Consider the following 17,782-nt stretch of genomic DNA (forward strand, 5'->3'; position numbering starts at 1 on the left):
GGAACTCTTTGTTAACCTTCGTTGCCCTTATTGTGAAATGGAAATAAAAGACCTGACTTGTTGATCAAATGAGATAATTTGGTATTAATATATTAAGTACCTGTATTAGTCTCCTAAGGCTGCCATGACAAATTACCACAGACATGGGGGTTTAAAACAAGAGAAGTTTATTCTCACACAGTCATGGAGACCACAAGTCCAAAGTCAAGGTGTCTGCGGGGCCATGCTCTCTCGGAAGGCTCCAGCTTCCAGTGGCCCCAGGTGCTCCGTGGCATGTGGCAGCATCAATCCGGCCTCTGTCTCTGTCTTGACATGGATGGCCTTTTCCATCTGCCCAAATCTCCCCGTGCCTCTTATAAGGACGCTTGTCATAGCATTTAGGGCCCAGCTGGATAATCCAGAAGAATGCATCTCAAGATTCTTGACTTTAATCACATTGGGGGCCATTCTTACAGCCTAACATAGTACTTTACTCAAAGCTTGGCTTACACTAACGGTTCATACTTGGGGCCATTATGATTCTAATGGGGTTCAAGTGATGGTGAGAGTCAGTTCTCAGCAGACCAAGTGCTCTTCTTTATGTACCATTCATTTCCTTCAGAGAATGAACAGAAACACCATCCCATCAAAGAGTAGGCATGAGCAAGGGACAGTGTGATTGACAGCCAGCCACAGGATCAAGTGGATTCCTCTGTGTTGGAGCCTTGGTTCATTGGGTTACTCTGTGACTTAAGGCATAGAAGTCTAGTCTCTAGTTCTTAGAAAGAAAGTCAAATCTTTGTGAGCAATGGAAAGAATATAGTGTTTGGAATCAGGCAGCTAAGAAGTCTCAGTCTCAATCTTGTCTCTCCTTGTAGCTAGTTGTCGTAACTATCAACTTGTAACTAATATGACCTTGGGCAAGTAAGTTACTCTCTCTAAGCCTCAATTTCCTCATGTACCAAGAAAAAGGAGCTAATAATAATAACCTTTAGGTGTTGTAAGGATTAAAGGAGGGAAATATATAGAAAGTGCCTTAGTAAAATCATGTCCCTCTTCTGCTCAAAGCTTCTAATGGTTTCCATCTCTCTTAGGGCAAAAGTCAAAGTTCTTATAAGGACTTAAAGGGCCCTTCACAGTTTGAACCTCTCTAACTCCTATCCCCCTCTCCCTGACTCATTACCCTCCAGCTTTCCTGACATGCTGTTTATTCTTTTAATACATCAGGTACATCCCGACCACAGGGCCTTTACACTTGCTGTTTTTTCTGTCTGAAAATCTTTCCTCTCAGATAATGAATGCACAACTTGTTCCCTTCCTTCCTTTAAGGGCTTTACTCAAAAATTGTCTCCTGACCACTCTCTGTAAAATCACAACCTACCTCATGCCTACTCAATATTTCCTGACCCCTTCCCTGCTTCATTTTTTCTTCTCATCACCGATCACCATTTAACACAGTCTGCACTGGTTTGCACTCTGCCATCCCTACTGGCATCTCCATGGAAAGAGCAATTACTGTCATGGTTCACTGCCATGTGCCCATGTTCTAGGTGCCGAGAACAATGTGTGGCACATAGTAGCAAGAAATAAAAATTTATGGAGCTGATTTGAATTAATGATCATTACTCTTGAGCTTTAATGTCCCAATCTGCAAAATGGGGGCTCGAGTACAGAGACCAGGTCAGTGTCTCCTGGACTGTGATTTCCTAGCAGGCAAAGGCAATTCTTATTTGAGTTTGTATTTGCACTGTCTGGCACCTGACCCAGAACCCAGGGGGCACTAGGTGAATGTTGAATAAATGAGCAAATACAAACGTAACAATTTGTGACAGGAAAATAAACTGTGATGAAAGTTTATGAGACATAGTGTATTGATAAATAAAAACCCTTACTCCGTAATAAGAACACCTTGCATTTTGATATCAATGCTTTACAAAGTCGTTCATTGCTTCACCTAGCAGCTATTGCCTGGAACCTTGTCCATTCCAGGTATCTGTTTTAGGTCCTGAGGCGATGAAGTCATAGGACAGGGCTGCTACTTCAGAGTTGCTTGCCACCCAGAGTGGGAAATGGACACCTGCGTGGATGGCTAGTTTTGGAACAGCACAGTATGGGTGCCCTGGCTGTGGAACAAGTACAGGAACCAGTGACTATATCAATTTGAGGGCACTGGAGAGCCTCCTCAGAGGAAAGAACATTTTCAGGGAGTCTGAAAAGAATGCGTTTCTTTGCCTGGGGAGGAAAGTGAGGCAATGGACTCAGCCTTAGGAAATTTCAATGGCCTAAGACTTTTGGAAGGGTGCTTTATTGCCGTTGTCATTATCATCACAAAAATGACTGCTGAAATTTATTGAGGTCATACTACATTTCAGTGTTAAATGTATTAAATGCAAAACCCATTTTTTAAAATTAATTGAGAGGCAGGGAGGCAGAGAGACAGACTCCCACATGCACCTGATCAGGATCCTCCTGGCAAGCCCCCTACTGGGGCAATGATCTACCCTTCTGGAGCTGCTGTTCCGTTGCTTGGCAACAGAGCTATTTTATTGCCTGAGGCAAGGCCATGGAGCCATCCTCAGCATCTGAGGCCAACTTGCTCCAACAATTTGAGCCATGGCTGTAGGAGGAAAAGAGGGAGAGAGAGAGAGAGAAAGAAGGAGTAGGGGTGGAGAAGCAGATGGTTGCTTTTACTGTGTACCCTGACCAGGAATTGAACCTGGGACTTCTACATGCTGGACTGACTGACGCTCTACCACTGAACCAGTTGAGCCATTAAATGCAAAATCTTTAAGCAGATGAATAACCTGCTAGATATATTGGTTCTGTTTCATACAACTTATGGGTAGGTAGAATAGGCTTTTTATCCTTTTTAAGAAATGAGAGACTTAAAAGACTCTCATTCCCTTTGTGTTCTCACTAAACTGGCATCTGAATAGCCTAGTAAATAACCTAGTAAGTCTAGAATTTATTTTGTTTTATTCACAAGCAGTTTCATTTTCTTCTTGGTATTCATCATTATTTGGTATATATATATATTTTTTTTAATTTGACATGGCATATGGCATATTTTCTTCAGCTATATGATATATATGGTTACAGATGATATGTCTATATATATGCCATATTCATATGGCATAACTTTGTACACAACCTCTTACTACAAGGTGAACTACATGAGAGTAGGTACTTTGTTGTGTTCACTGCTATATCCCAAGCACACAGGAGGCCCTCCATAAATAATTGTTGAATAAAGGAAGGAAAGAAGGAACTTGTGGGGCTATTCTGTAGGCTCATCAGTGAAAAATGGCAGTCAAGTGTTATAAACACCATTGTATCTGATTTCTAATTTCAGACAGCACAGTTTAACTGGGATCCAGAGACGGTGGGCTTTATCCACGGATCTTTTTTCTGGGGTTATATTGTGACACAAATTCCAGGTGGCTTCATTTCAAACAAGTTTGCTGCTAACAGGTAAGATAGATCGGTATAACATGAGCACTGCACAAATCATAAGATGGCTTTGGACTTTTAGCAAGTCTGCAGAGCTGGCTCTCAATTTGGGGGGACAAAAGAAAGGACAGGAGCCGTTCCGATCAATGTGATACACAGATATCAAGCCCAGCTGATCCTGTCCTTAGGGATCTTTTTATTTATTCTAATTTATCTTGAAATTCTTTGAGTGATTATGTAATAAAAAGAATAATTGACTCCGGGTCAGGAGAAATAGTTTTTGGTCCCTAAGTAACTCATGTGGTGGCCTCTACGGAGTTGCTTTCCTTTCTGCCCTGAGTCTCAGCTTCTGAACCTGTGAAATGGAGCGTGGGTTAGATTGTGTTTAAGCCCCCTTTGAACAGTGAATTTTGTGATCCTATGTAAATATCATCCAGTGCTATACAGGTTTTGTCATAGGGACTGGCCTCTAAATTGCAAGAAGTCTTTAATGCCCTTGAGATTCGATAGTAGGTGTTTGAGCAATTAAATGTAGCCAGGACAGAATGAGGTTCCACAAGAAGCAGGGAGTTCTGTTACTCGCAGTGTTCAAGCAGGACACGATGGCGGCTTAGAGGAGACATAGGTATAAATGTACCAGAAAAGGAGTGTGTGAAATATCCCTCCCAATTATGTGTCCTGTAGGACTTTACATATATGGATTTTGTGAAGTATGCATTTTATAAAGTAGTGTTTTTCAAATTCTGAAACACAACTCTTTAGATGGTAATAAAATTAATGTAATAATTTACCAATGAGCATTTTGTAAAAAAGAGAAAGATAAATAGAAGATAATTAAATAGAATAAAATAGAATAGAAAATAACTTAGCTCATGTACATTTAAGTTTTTGGGTTTTGAACCTTGATTCAGTTACATTTGTGTGTATGAATATGTATTGGGTTTCAATATAAATTATATTTTGTTTTCTGGATCAAGGTAAAAAAATTGTGAAAGTTAATACACACACATATACATATACATATATATAAAATCTAAATATGTATAAACATGCAGTGGGGGGATTCAGCTGGTTCACACTGGTTCGGCAGAAATGACACCTAATTTTTTTGTTGAGTTTGGCAAACCAGTTGTTAAAAATGGCACTTGTGATCAGGGTTCTCTCTTAGGTGGGCACCTGGGCAGCTGCCCAATGTGGAAATCACAAATTTATATTGCTTACTCTTTTTTAATGTTTATCTGTGCAACAGCATATTCTAAGTGCCCGTAGTAATGTTCATTGTGTCCCCGAACGGTGAAACTGATAGGAAGCTAAGATAAAAGCAAAGAAAATTCCAAGTGAGGACACCAATCAAGAAACAATATGGAAATATCTTAAATAACAGTTTTATTGTTTTTGTCAGGTATTATTTAATATTTTTTTCATTAATGTTTCAAAACTCTTTCTTTTTTTTTTTTTTTTTACAGAGGCAGAGATAGACAGGGACAGACAGACAGGAACGGAGAGAGATGAGAAGCATCAATCATTAGTTTTTCGTTGCGTGTTGCAACTTCTTAGTTGTTCATTGATTGCTTTCTCATATGTGCCTTGACCGCGGGCCTTCAGCAGACCGAGTAACCCCTTGCTGGAGCCAGCGACCTTGGGTCCAAGCTGGTGGGCTTTTTGCTCAAACCAGATGAGCCCGCGCTCAAGCTGGCGACCCGGGGGTCTCGAACCTGGGTCCTTCCGCATCCCAGTCCGACGCTCTATCCACTGCGCCACCACCTGGTCAGGCTCAAAACTCTTTCTTATAATCTAGTTTCCTGTACCTTTTTTGTTGTTCTTATTTAAGTATTAAATGCATGAAATAATAAACTACCTTTCGGTATATCATTTTTTTTATACTTAAAACAGTCATTAGGGCAGAGAACCGGTTGTTAAATTATTTGAATCCCACCACTGTAAGCATGACTGTGTTCACTTATGCTCTTGTCTAATTTGTGCCTTTCATTGTCACTTGCCTATTATATTCTTTTTTAAAAGTGAAATAATATTGGCTTCTATGATCTCTGGAGTTACAGCTTACATTTCAGCCCTAAAAAGACGTCATACATGATTTCCTAGCCTGTAAAATGGGCTGAAGCATCATTAACATGTGTTTCAAAGGAAGAAAACACTGCCTGCTCTCATTTCCCAGGGCATGCCAAGGCAGGGAGGAGAAACAGGTGGCACGGGGTGAGAGTTGAGGGCAAAGGCAGGTACACGGCCTGTCTTGAGCTTGGCTGGTCCCAGGATGTAGCATGCTTCTCAGGTAGTCTGTATTCCTTCTGGAAAGTGAGAGCAGAATTATGCTGCAGGAGACACACTCAAATGTGCATAAGTCTTGAGGTAATAGTTAGAATGGGTCATTTGGGTGGAATTAAGCAGAATGATGGATTTCCAGCTAACTCACCTCATGCTGGTCAGTCTCCAGCATCAAGACCTCACCCAGGCAAGACATCCCTGTGCTGCTAAAAACATGCCCCTGATTGGTCCAGGGACTGGAGTTTGGGAATCAAAGCAGCTAAACAGTCTAGTTTGGGACATACCAAACTGTAACACACCTATTTTTCTTTCTATTAATTTCCATAGTGATCTCCATGAACTGTTAGGTTTATTTCTATATTTAACTAAATTGTCACATTCATGAATAGGCCTGCCCAATAACACAGTGTTTTGGTCCTCAGGGTTTTTGGAGCCGCCATCTTTTTAACATCGACCTTGAACATGTTCATTCCTTCTGCGGCCAGAGTGCATTACGGCTGTGTCATGTGTGTCAGAATTCTGCAAGGTCTAGTGGAGGTAGGAGAGTCTTAATGTTTTCAATATTGCTGGAGACAACATGGTCCTTTGGAAAACTCAGCTTCTGAAGAAAACTCCTATTATTCAGTTTTCCTATCTTACACCTTGCTTTGCTATCTCAACTCTGGTTATGACTACAATTATGAATACTTTAATTTAAAAACCTTGTGTGATTCCAAATTTAAACACAATAGAGGACTGTTTCATAGAGTGCAGAAGTTTAGGTGAGTTAAGGATTGCTCTTAGAGATAATCTAATACAACTCTTTTCATTTAATAAATGATGAAACTAAAGCTCCAAGTCTATAATTCACCTAGCAAGGGCTCTTCTCACTGATACAATTTAAATGGATTTATGAATAAATCTGTAGTTTCAAGAGTATAGTCTTTATTTATTTATTTATCTTTTTTTTTCTTTTTTCCTGAAGTTGGAAACGGAGAGGCAGTCAGACAGACTCCCGCATGCGCCCGACCGGGATCCACCCGGCATGTCCACCAGGGGGCGATGCTCTGCCCATCTGGGGCATTGATCTGTTGCAACCAGAACCATTCTAGCACCTGAGGCAGAGGCCACAGAGCCATTCTCAGTGCCCGGGTCAACTTTGCTCCAATGGAGCCCTGGCTGTGGGAGGGGAAGAGAGAGACAGAGCGGAAGGAGAGGGGGAAGGGTGGAGAAGCAGATGGGTGCTTCTCCTGTGTGCCCTGGCTGGGAATTGAACCCAGGACTCCTGCACGCCAAGCCGACTCTCTACCACTGAGCCAACTGGCCAGGTCAAGAGTGTAGTCTTAAATAGAGATGTAACTAAATGAAGGGGGTAGCATGATCTAGTCAAAGGGCTTTGGCAACTCCTCGACTCTGCCACTGGAATGCAAAAGTAGCTGGAGATGAATGAACATGGCTATGCTCCAGAAAACATAAAAACAAAGAACATTCATTGTAAGCAACACTATTGTTGAAATCATGGGTTTGATGTGCTAGTTACATTTTTTCTGAAGCATGTTAGAATATATATATGTCACAATTATATTTAAAAATGTAGGCTGTTGTAGCACCTCAAATCCAACCTAGTTCCCACTAGAGAGATATATAGCACATTTTAAAAAATACTGATATGGTGGAAAGAACATGATATTGCATCCATGAAGGCTAGAGTCTAGTTAGTTAATGGCTCTGAGCCTCAGGTTCTGTGTCTTGAAATGAGAGGATGGACCAGCTGATGGTGGAATTCCCTTTCTATATACTATAATATGAAATATAAAGATCCCCCCATTCCCCATTATGCTTATGTTTGAACTGGTATTCAAATTTGAGCATCTGTGCTGTCAGTCAAATAGCTGACACATGCTCTTTAGTATCTACAAGTTGGGCTTTTATATGGTAGCCTGTGTTAAAGAATCAGGATCCACTTTTTAAACACAAACAGAAACTGGAGTCAAGTCAAATAATCTATTTGTAACCATTTTGCCAGGGTGTGACCTACCCAGCGTGCCATGGGATGTGGAGTAAGTGGGCACCACCTTTGGAGAGAAGCCGGCTGGCCACGACCTCTTTTTGTGGTGAGTATATTAGAATCACAGCAAGTTTCATTTAGGGATGCTTTTGGCTTCAAGTGAAGACCCTACTAAATAGAGCCTATGTTTTTCATATAACAGAAGTCCAAAGGTGAGCAGTTGCTGGTGTTGGTTCTGCTGCTCAATGATCCATCCACCCAGGGCTTCCACATGCTCTGAGTTTCCACTCCACGGTCCTCAGAGTGATGCTTTTTACTCTCCTACTTGTTCCTCATGCTCACAAGGCTGTCACAGCTCCCGGCAGCATGTCCATATTTAAGGCGGAAGAAAGTGGGAATGGGTCTCCTAGGCACGTATGTTCCATTCGTTAGAAAAGCAAAAACTTCCAAAACCCCCTAGCAGGCTTCCACTTCTATTTCCTTGGTCCTAATTACATCATAGGCTTTACTAACTGTAGAGAAGGCTAGAAAGCAAGAGCCTAGCTTTTTCACCATCATTTAGAGAGGAAGGTAAAAAAGGAATTGGAAATGGTTGTTGGATTAGCCATCAAATCATATTTGCCAAAGTCAAAAGCTGAAGAGAGAGAATCATTAAGCTCCCCATTCCTATTCTTTTCATAGATGGAGGAACTGAGACTAAAGTTTAAACTTTAGTTTTATTGAACTGAAACTCAAGTCGCATCACTTGCCCAAGTTCACATAGCTACCAAGTCGTGGAGCTAGACCACCTGATCTTGATTCAGAGCTGTCCTCACTACTCACTACTATTATACATTGTCATAGAGACCCTGTAACTAATTATCACAGTTATATTCCAGATAAAAATAAAGTGGAGACTATTCACCTTACCTGAAAGTAAATTAGTGGCCCCTTAAGTAGTGATGCGACTTTAATTCCTGGGTCTCCAAACTTCACTTGCTAAAGTGGCCTTACTCTAAGCCATCCATGCCTTTGGGACCAGCCCTCTGTATTTCTGAGAGTAAATTGTGCTCTGAAAAGTCTACCTAGGTATCAATCAGCAATTGAACAAGGATAGCACATGCTCCCACCATCAACACAGTTGTAAAATACATTTTCTTTTTTTTTTTAGGGGGAAGGGACCCAAGAAGACAAAAGTGCCTCAGGCTGCAAAAACCACAATGGGGTTGGCAGAGTTGGGATCAGAACTTAGGCCTGTCTCGTTTTTCAAGCTGACGTGCCTTCCCTAAGAGAAGCTAACCTGTACTTCTTAGCTAAAAGGAGAAATAAAGCTTTCTCTATGTTTTCTGTGAATATTTTCATTTTTCCCTCATTCTTTTTCTTTACCTCCTTGAATCTTCATCATCATTGTCCCTGGAATTTGGGGAGACATATTCATCAATGTGCCTCTTTCGTGCCTAGTTTGGAATTGCCTGCACAGCTGAGATGTCTTTACATCTTTAGCTTCTGTTATCTTCAGACACCCCTCTGTCTCTTGTTTGCAGTTCGAGGTCATCTCCACCCCCGCTGCTGACCTTACACCAAGTCTAGAAGAATATAAGATTCTGCCCCAGCTGAGCCTGTGAACTGTCAGATCCTTTTCCTTATTTTCCTTGAATGGTTTGTTCTTAAGGCTTTTTGTTTTGACTTCCCAGACAAACAAGAATGACCAGTACCTGTTCTTGGTGTCTTTATAGCCACAAAGGTGCTGATTGAAGAACTGGTTTGACTTTCACAGGAGGGTACCTGATCAAAGTGACAGGCTTGATTACAACCCAGCTAAGGTGTGGCCTTGGTTTCAAAGGACAGCCGGGGAAACTGCCATTAGGAGGAAACCCAGGCTTGAGACTAATTTGTTCTTATACTTAAAAAGTATTGGAGTTGGAATGGACCTTAGAAAACATCTAAGTATTTTATAGAGGAAACGGAGGGTGAAGTAGGAAAATTAGAAATTCTTACAACTACTGAGGACAGACCTAGTGACTTCCTCACCCCCAATTCACCAGTCCCCACTTTCCACGCCATTCAACAAACATTCCAGGGCTTCCTCTGTCCTTGTGGTGAGCGTACAGAAGCTTGGGGCTCAGGCAGCCCCCTGGGAAATTTGGGGCAAGATCCTCTTTGGGGTATGCTCAGGGCTGTGGGTGGGCATGGAGAGATCACATGCAGCCATGTCCAGAAGGATGAGGAAGAATTTGTTCAATAGACAGGGAGGAAGGACAATTTCAAGTTATATAATTTCCTAGATGAAAGAATGCTTCTTACTATGAGGAATTTCAGGGCACTTGTGAGTGGGGGAGGCAGGGCTGAATTATTAAATAATTTAGGATAAAGGCTTTGAATTCTTATAGACCTGGGTTCCTGGTGCTCACACCTGTGTTACCTAAGGCAATCTACCTCCCCTTTTCCAGCCTCAGTTCACTTCTTGGGAAATGGGAGCGATATTTGTACCAATGTCAGCAGGTTGAAAAAGGGGTTAAATAAAATCATGGGTCCAGAATACTCAGTACAATTCTGGGCACATGGAAGGCACCCAATGGCTCCTGCCCTGGGCATTTCTTTGCATCACCTAAACAGGAGCTTTCCACCCCCACCCCACCCCTCTGCCACCCCCAGGGTGTTTGGCCTGGGGAAGAAGACCCCCTTCTCCACACACGGGGCGGAGTTGAGTGCAGCTCCTTCTGGAATGCTCTGGAATGCTTGCCTTTTTGCTTTGAGGAAGTCTGAAATTAAAAAAAAAGTGCATGGTCATTCTGTACATGACAGTGGCAGTTTTAGTTGGTGTTAGTGTAGCCTTAATGATAGCTTACAAAACATCTTCCCATACATGGTTTATTTGCTCTTCAAGTCAACTGCGTGACAGAGGTTTCATCCCATCTTCTATCTGAGGAAAATGGTTGGGTGGGATTGCGAGACTTCTTCAGGTGTCATGATGTCTAGATTTGGGCTTCCAGGTTGGACCTTTAGTAGCCAGTCTGGTCCAGTGTGGCAAGACAGGATTTAACCCCTTCACAGGGACCCCCAAACTCCTGCTCCCTGAAGGTCTCCCTTCACATTGCTTTCTGGGGTACAGAATGGCCTTTTGCTGTTTACTCTTTCTGAGGGAAGAATTTTTTCACTCTCATTGCAGAGGGAATTTCAGAAAGCTATTCTTTTTTATTCAGTTAATATTATGAGTTCACAGGGCTCATGTTTCCCCGGCAGGCATTATGGAGCTGCAGGAGGTAGTGAGGCCAGGTCACTGCCCCTGCCCTCATTATCTTGTCTAGACAAGATAAACATCCACACATAAGTATTTACCAGGTTGCATATTTACAAAGTAAGAAGTAAACTTAAAAATGTCCTCATTCAGGAGGTGGATGGAGACAGCAGCCATCCTGGTCACCCTGCCATTTAACTGTCTCCTGATTAACAAAAAAAAAAAAAAAAAAAAAGAAGAAGAAGACTCTAAAAATGTGTTCCTTTAATAGTTTGAAGTCCCTTATTTGAAGACCTAGGTAGGTGTTAACCCTTCTGAACTGTGAGCTCCAAAAGGCAGACCTTTTTTCTTCGCCTGCTCTCTTCAGCACCCAATATTGTGCCTGGTTGAGTTTTTCAAATGGCTCTCAGATTTTTCTCATCGTTTCATTTCATCGTGTCATTAATTTCAAATTGCTGTGTCTGAGCAATCTTTGTCTAATCCCTTCCATGGTACCTGTTCAAGGGCATCCTGGTGACCTTTCTCCCCTGAAAGCCAGTTTTTTTTTAAGTTTTTTGAATTTATTTATTCATTTTAGAGAAGAGAGACAGAGAGAGACAGAGAGAGAGAGACAGAGAGAGAGACAGAGAGAGAGACAGAGAGAGAGAAGGGGGGGAGGAGCAGGAAGCATCAACTCCCATATGTGCCTTGACCAGGTAAGCCTAGGGATTTGAACCGGCAACCTCAGCGTTCCAGGTCGACACTTTATCCACTGTGCCACCACAGGCCAGGCTGGAAGCCAGTTTTAGGGTATGCTGGGAGTTTGCCTGAGGCATTCAGACTCCTGTTCAGTTTGATTCAATCACATGAACTCCAAGCGCGATGGATGGGCTTTCATGACAATTATTGGTAAGCATCCTTCAATCTTTTCTTGTTCCAGGTTCCTATGCGGGGGCAGTGATTGCTATGCCCCTGGCGGGGGTGTTGGTACAGTACATTGGATGGGCCTCTGTCTTTTACATTTATGGTGAGTGATTTGACTTCCTGAGTTCCCATGGCTGACTCACAGAGATAGTATCTTACTGTATAATGGGAGAGGCTAAGAGTTTACTCTAAGAAAATGGAGATGACTAACCCAGGTTTATCATATCAAAGGCATACTTGTCTACTGATGAGTCATTTAACATTTATATTAAAGTTGAGTTTCTTAATAAGCAGAACATTATCTTTCTTCAAATACCAGCTAATAACAACAAAATATTTCCTCCTAGCTGAACATAGTCCTCTTTGGGAATATTTTAAAAATTTTAAAATATAGAGATGGAAGGAAATGAGACCATATCATCGAACCTTGTTCTTTCAATTGCAGGTATGTTTGGCATCATTTGGTACATGTTTTGGCTGTTGCAGGCCTATGAGTGCCCAGCAGCTCATCCAACAATATCCCACGAGGAGAGGACCTATATAGAGACAAGTATAGGAGAAGGAGCCAATTTGGTTAGTCTAAGTGTAAGTATTAATGGATAGATACTTTCTCTTCTCTATGAATATTTCTCTTAGTGATTGTGTTGTCCTCTTCAGCAAGATAATGTGAACTGATTGTTGCCAGATGGGAGAGAGGTTGAAGGGCTGGGTGGAAAAGGTGAAGGTATTAAGAAGTACAAATTGATAGTTATAAAATAGTCATGTAGATGTGAAGAACAGCATAAAGACTATAGTCAATAATATTGTAATAACTATGTATGGTGCCAGGTGGGTATTAGATTTATAGGAGAATCACTTTGTTTTTGTTTTGTTTTGTTTTGTTTTGCAAGCGAGAGGAGGGGAGATAGACAGACAGACACCCGTATGTGCCCCAACTGGGATCCACTCAGCAACTCCATCTGGGGCCAGTGCTCTGCCCATTTGGACCATGCTCACAACAGAGCTATTCTTAGCGCCTGAGGCAGAGACTCCACGGAGCTATCCTTGGTGCCTGGGGCCAATGCACTCAAACCAATTGAGCCATGGCTGCAGGAGAGAAAGAGAGAGAGAGAGAAAGTGAGAGAGAAATTGAGAGAGAAGGAGAAGGGATGGAGAAGCAGATGGTTGCTTCTCTTGTGTACCCTGACTGGGAATTGAACCCAGAACATACACATGCTGGGCTGATGCTCTGCCAACCAAGCCAACTGGCCAGGGTCGGGGAATCACTTTGTAAATTGTATAAATTCTAACCACTATGCTATACACTTGAAATGAATATAAAATAATATTAAATATCAACAGTAATTGAGAAATAAAAGAGGAAAAATGACATGTCAATATATTCACTAAAAATCTGGTGGTATTTTTACTCTCTAGAAATTTAATACACCATGGAAAAGATTTTTTACATCACTGCCAGTCTATGCAATCATTGTGGCAAATTTCTGCAGAAGCTGGACCTTTTATTTGCTGTTAATAAGTCAGCCTGCTTATTTTGAAGAGGTCTTTGGATTTGCAATAAGTAAGGTAAACACACAGATGCTTCAAATGTTCTTGAACTTTAAATCCCTTGCTTCCACTGAGAAAATTTTTGTGTGATAAAATAATTAAATTGTTGATCGTAATTTATAACAGTTCTGTGACACCTAATACCCTGAAGGTCAGATAAGTCATATATTCTGTGCATAGTATATGTAGTTATTTAATTTCTTGTTAGTAAGGATCAGAGCTGTGGTAAGCTGCTTTTAAAGATTTACGTTCTTCTAAACCTCAAGGTGTTCTTGAAGCTAACTCAAGGTTGACATATTAGACAAGGATAAAAAGACTTAACAATGAGAGATTGTTTTATTTTTCCTATAAATTACTCAGTGAAAAGCAGTAAGAACCTTCAAGCTATTGTGCAGATCATCCCTGTCTCCATTATGGTGGTTGTAACAATAGTGACCATTGCCTTGTGTAAGAGAATTTTTTTCTTTCTATATTTTTTAAGTGAGAGAGAGAGAGAGACAGGGAGGGAGAGAGATGAGAAGCATCAACTCGTATTTGTATCACTTTGTTGTTCATTGATTGCTTCTCATATGTGCCTTGACCAGGGAGCTCAAGCTGAGCCAGTAATCCCTTGCTCAAGTCAGCGACCTTGGGCTCAAACCAGCAACCTTGGCCTTCAGGCAAGTGACCTTTGAGCTCAAGCCAGTGACCTTGGGATCATATATATGATCCTGTGCTTAAGCCAGTGACCCTGTGCTCAAGCCAGTGGGCCCACACTCGAGCCAGATGAGCCTACGCTCAAGCCAGTGACCTCAGTGTCCCAGGTCGATGCTCTGTCCACTGCGCCACAATCGGTCAGGCTTAAGAGCCTTTTAAAATGTTTTTCAGTCATTGTCATTAGGTTGCCTGTGTTTCAGGGAGGAAGGGTGTGAATGGTGAACCTTAAACCGTCATAAAAGAGTTAAGCCTTCTTTCTACAAGGGAAAGAACAGCAGCCTAGTAGAGGTAGAGGTCTGCATAGCTCCAGGTACTCTCCGAAGTGACCAGGGAAGAGCTAACAGAGTCAACTAACAGGGGTGCCATCACTGAACATTCACTCTTGTGCCAAGCGTCTGACTGCCCTGGACCAGGCCTTCGGCTGGGTGCCGGGGCCTCTGAGAAACAAGTTATCTCTGCCCTTCAGGAGCTTCCAGTCCAGTGGAGGAGACGAGGCCTACCCTTAAAATCATCCACTCATTCATTGTTTATTTATTACAAAGTTCAGGCCTACCTGAGTCCCGTGCAATTAGATGATTAAACTCAGTGGCGATGGCGGTGGGCAGAGGAGCTGGTGGAGCAGGGAAGTACATCTTCCAGAAATAGCTACAAATAGTCCATTGTTTCTTCTCTTCCAGGTGGGTCTCTTGTCAGCACTCCCACACATGGTTATGACCATCATCGTGCCTGTTGGAGGACAACTGGCTGATTATTTAAGAAGCAGAAAAATTTTGACCACAACTGCTGTCCGAAAAGTCATGAACTGTGGAGGTACCGTGCTTTTCCTAGGTGGTCTGAGCAGCGTTAGAGGAAGAGATGAACTCGGACTGCAGAGCGTAGTTGGGAGGTTCTGCCTAATCACTGACAGGGTATTAAAAGCCCCTTACCTTAGTCCAGCCCCCAGCAGACACTTGAGTGTCCATCACACCCCTGCCATGTGGTCTTCAAGCCTGTACTTGTGCAGCCTGCAGTGTGACAGCTTGGTTGATATAGCGATACACACCTGCAACTGAAGAAATGTTTCTGTCATCTGCTCTTAAGCCAGAGACACAGGACTTCCTGTTATAACTCTGTTTATTGTTCTTTCCCATACATTCTTCCACATACAGATTCCTTTGTTTGTGTAGTTTATCTCCTTATCTCCATCTTCCCTTTCTACACATACACATTTTAGTAAAAAAACCCCACCAAAACAACCAGTTTCTTTAAATAGTCTCTTCCCTCCCAGCCAATGCTTGTACATGGAGTGTACACACACACACACACACACACACACACACACACACACACACACACACTCCCCTTATCTGCCTCCTGTTTCATTTAATTCCTACTTTATGTTTGAATTTGCAAAGACAAAGTGATGATTTTCCGAAAGAGGTCAGGAAGGGCAATCGTGAAGCCCTGTGGTGTTTATGACTGCTCACCTTTTTAAAGCTCTGCACTGTCTTACTATCACTTTTGTTTTGCTTTTTAAATGAGCACTAATTGAATGCTTTCTGTGCCAGACATGAAGCTAAATTCTTTACACATATTTTCTTATTTATTCCTCATAACACCCTGTGGAGCAAGTGCTGTCATGGAACCCAGTGCAGTGATGAAACGGGTATAATAAGGCGACTTGCTCAAGGGGCGGACCATGCACAGGCTCCTGGAAGAAGCAAGAGCAGTTTTCCTCTGAAGCCTCCAGGAGGAACTGGGCTCTGTGGAAACCCTGGTTTTGCTCCGTGGGCCCCATTTTGTACTTCTGCCCTCCAGAACTGTGCAATAAGCAATCTGTGTTGTTGGAAGCCACTAAGTTTGTGGCAATCTGTTACAGCAGCAGCAGGAAACTATTAATAGAGTAGCCAAAGTCCCACTCCTCCAGTAATCGAATTCTGCTCCAGCTGAACAGCCCTCCACACCAGGCCCTGCAGACATCTTTGTCTCTGGCTTTGCCTTCCACCCATACTTCCCTCTCTCCCCAGCCCTCCCCACACATCCTTCCACATGGGCTCAAGTCTTTCCTCTTGTGTTTCAGTACAGCTGCATCTGTCTCTGGTGACCGCTCCTTCCTCTGCATACGCTTGGCTGCAACTCATAGCAACTCATCATGTACTATCTTATTACAGCTCTTGCAGGAAAGTGGTTCAGGCACAGGGAACAGCACGCACAATGGCCCTGAGGCAGGCATGAATGTGTCATGGTAGAGAACAGAAGGAAGAAAAGTCAGAAGGGTTGGAGCTTAGTGACGCAGGGAGTGACAGGAGTCCCTGGCATCAGAATGGACAAATGTAGCCAGGTCTTGGGAGACCTCGTAGATACATGCCAGGCTTGAGTTTTAGTTAAAGTGCACTTGGGAAGAAACCAGAGGGTTTACAGCAGGAAAAAAGGACATGCTCTTATTTATGTTTTTAAATCTGAATAATTGAATGTAGAACACAAGAGTAAAAAAAGAGAGACCAGCTTGAAACTATTTCAGTTTTTCTGTCAGGAGAAGATAGTGGCTTGAACTAAAGTAGAGTCAGTGGAGGTGGTGAGAGGTGGGAGGAGTCCTAAGTTCTCTGAATCTAACTTCCTTTTTATTAAAAATCTGAATGACAATATGTACCAGATGAATGTTATAAAGGTTAAGTGACACAGCACATAGTTGCACCTAGCATGGGTCCAACGTATGTTACTGCCCTTTTTCTTCTCCTGTGTTCAAGACACTGACAAAACAGAAAGTTTTTTTAGTAAGTGAGAGGAGGAGAGGCAGAGAGAAAGAATCCCACATGCGCCACTACAGGGATCCGCCCAGCAAGCCCCCTATAGGCGATGCTCTGCCCATCTGGGCCACTGCTCCATTGCACTGCAACCGAGCTATTATTTCAGCACCTGAGGTGAGGCCATGGAGCCATCCTTAGTGCCTAGAGCCATACTGCTCAAACCATTCGAGTCATGGCTGTGGGAGGGGAAGGGGGAGAGAGAAAGACAGAGAGAGAGAGGGAGAGTGAGAGAGCGAGCGGGGGAAGGGTGGGAAGCAGATGGGCGCCTCTCCTGTGTGCCCTGACTGGGAGTCAAACCTGGGACTTCCACACGCCAGGCTGACACTCTACCACTGAGCCAACCGGCCAGGGCCAAAACAGAAGTTTTTCTTTTTTCTTTTTTTTAATAGAGACAGAGAGAGTCAGAGAGAGGAACAGATAGGGACAGACAGACAGGAAGGGAGAGAGATGAGAAGCATCCATTTTTTGTTGCGTTATCTTAGTTGTTTGTTGATTGCTTGTTCATTGATTGCTTTCTCATATGTCACTTGATGGGGGTGGGGGAGATGAGGTGAGGCTACAACAGAGTGAATGATGTCTTGCTCAAGCCAGTGACCTTGGACTTAAGCCAGTGACCTTGGGCTTCAAGCCAGTGACCTATGGGCTCAAGCCAGTGACCACGGGGTCATGTCTATGACCCCACACTCAAGCCAGGTGAGCTGGAGCTCAAGTCAGCAACTCGGGGTTTTGAACTGGATCCTCCGTGCCCCAGTCCAATGCTCTATCCAGTGCGCCGCTGCCTGGTCAGGCCAAAACAGAAGTTTTTCAAAGGAAACATTTAATAAGTATCTGCTATTCAATCATATTTCCCATGGCCAAAAATATGCACCCTCTAAACCTGAAACTTGAAAGAAAATTCTGGATTAAACTGAATTGCACAACTTCTTCTAAACA

General features: G+C 42.7%; 1 protein-coding gene across 1 annotated transcript in view; it reads left to right on the forward strand.

Annotated features, from left to right (window-relative positions):
- Positions 1 to 17,782, forward strand: part of SLC17A8 (solute carrier family 17 member 8) — a 47,469-nt gene that overhangs the window by 16,831 nt on the left and 12,856 nt on the right. The window contains exons 3-9 of the mRNA XM_066262495.1: positions 3,332 to 3,450; positions 6,135 to 6,249; positions 7,718 to 7,805; positions 11,836 to 11,922; positions 12,265 to 12,404; positions 13,236 to 13,385; positions 14,741 to 14,873. Of these exons, the coding sequence (XP_066118592.1) occupies positions 3,332 to 3,450; positions 6,135 to 6,249; positions 7,718 to 7,805; positions 11,836 to 11,922; positions 12,265 to 12,404; positions 13,236 to 13,385; positions 14,741 to 14,873 (832 nt within the window). The remainder of the gene's footprint in view (positions 1 to 3,331; positions 3,451 to 6,134; positions 6,250 to 7,717; positions 7,806 to 11,835; positions 11,923 to 12,264; positions 12,405 to 13,235; positions 13,386 to 14,740; positions 14,874 to 17,782) is intronic.

Source organism: Saccopteryx bilineata, chromosome 1, assembly GCF_036850765.1.
Source record: "Saccopteryx bilineata isolate mSacBil1 chromosome 1, mSacBil1_pri_phased_curated, whole genome shotgun sequence".
Taxonomy (NCBI): domain Eukaryota; kingdom Metazoa; phylum Chordata; class Mammalia; order Chiroptera; family Emballonuridae; genus Saccopteryx; species Saccopteryx bilineata.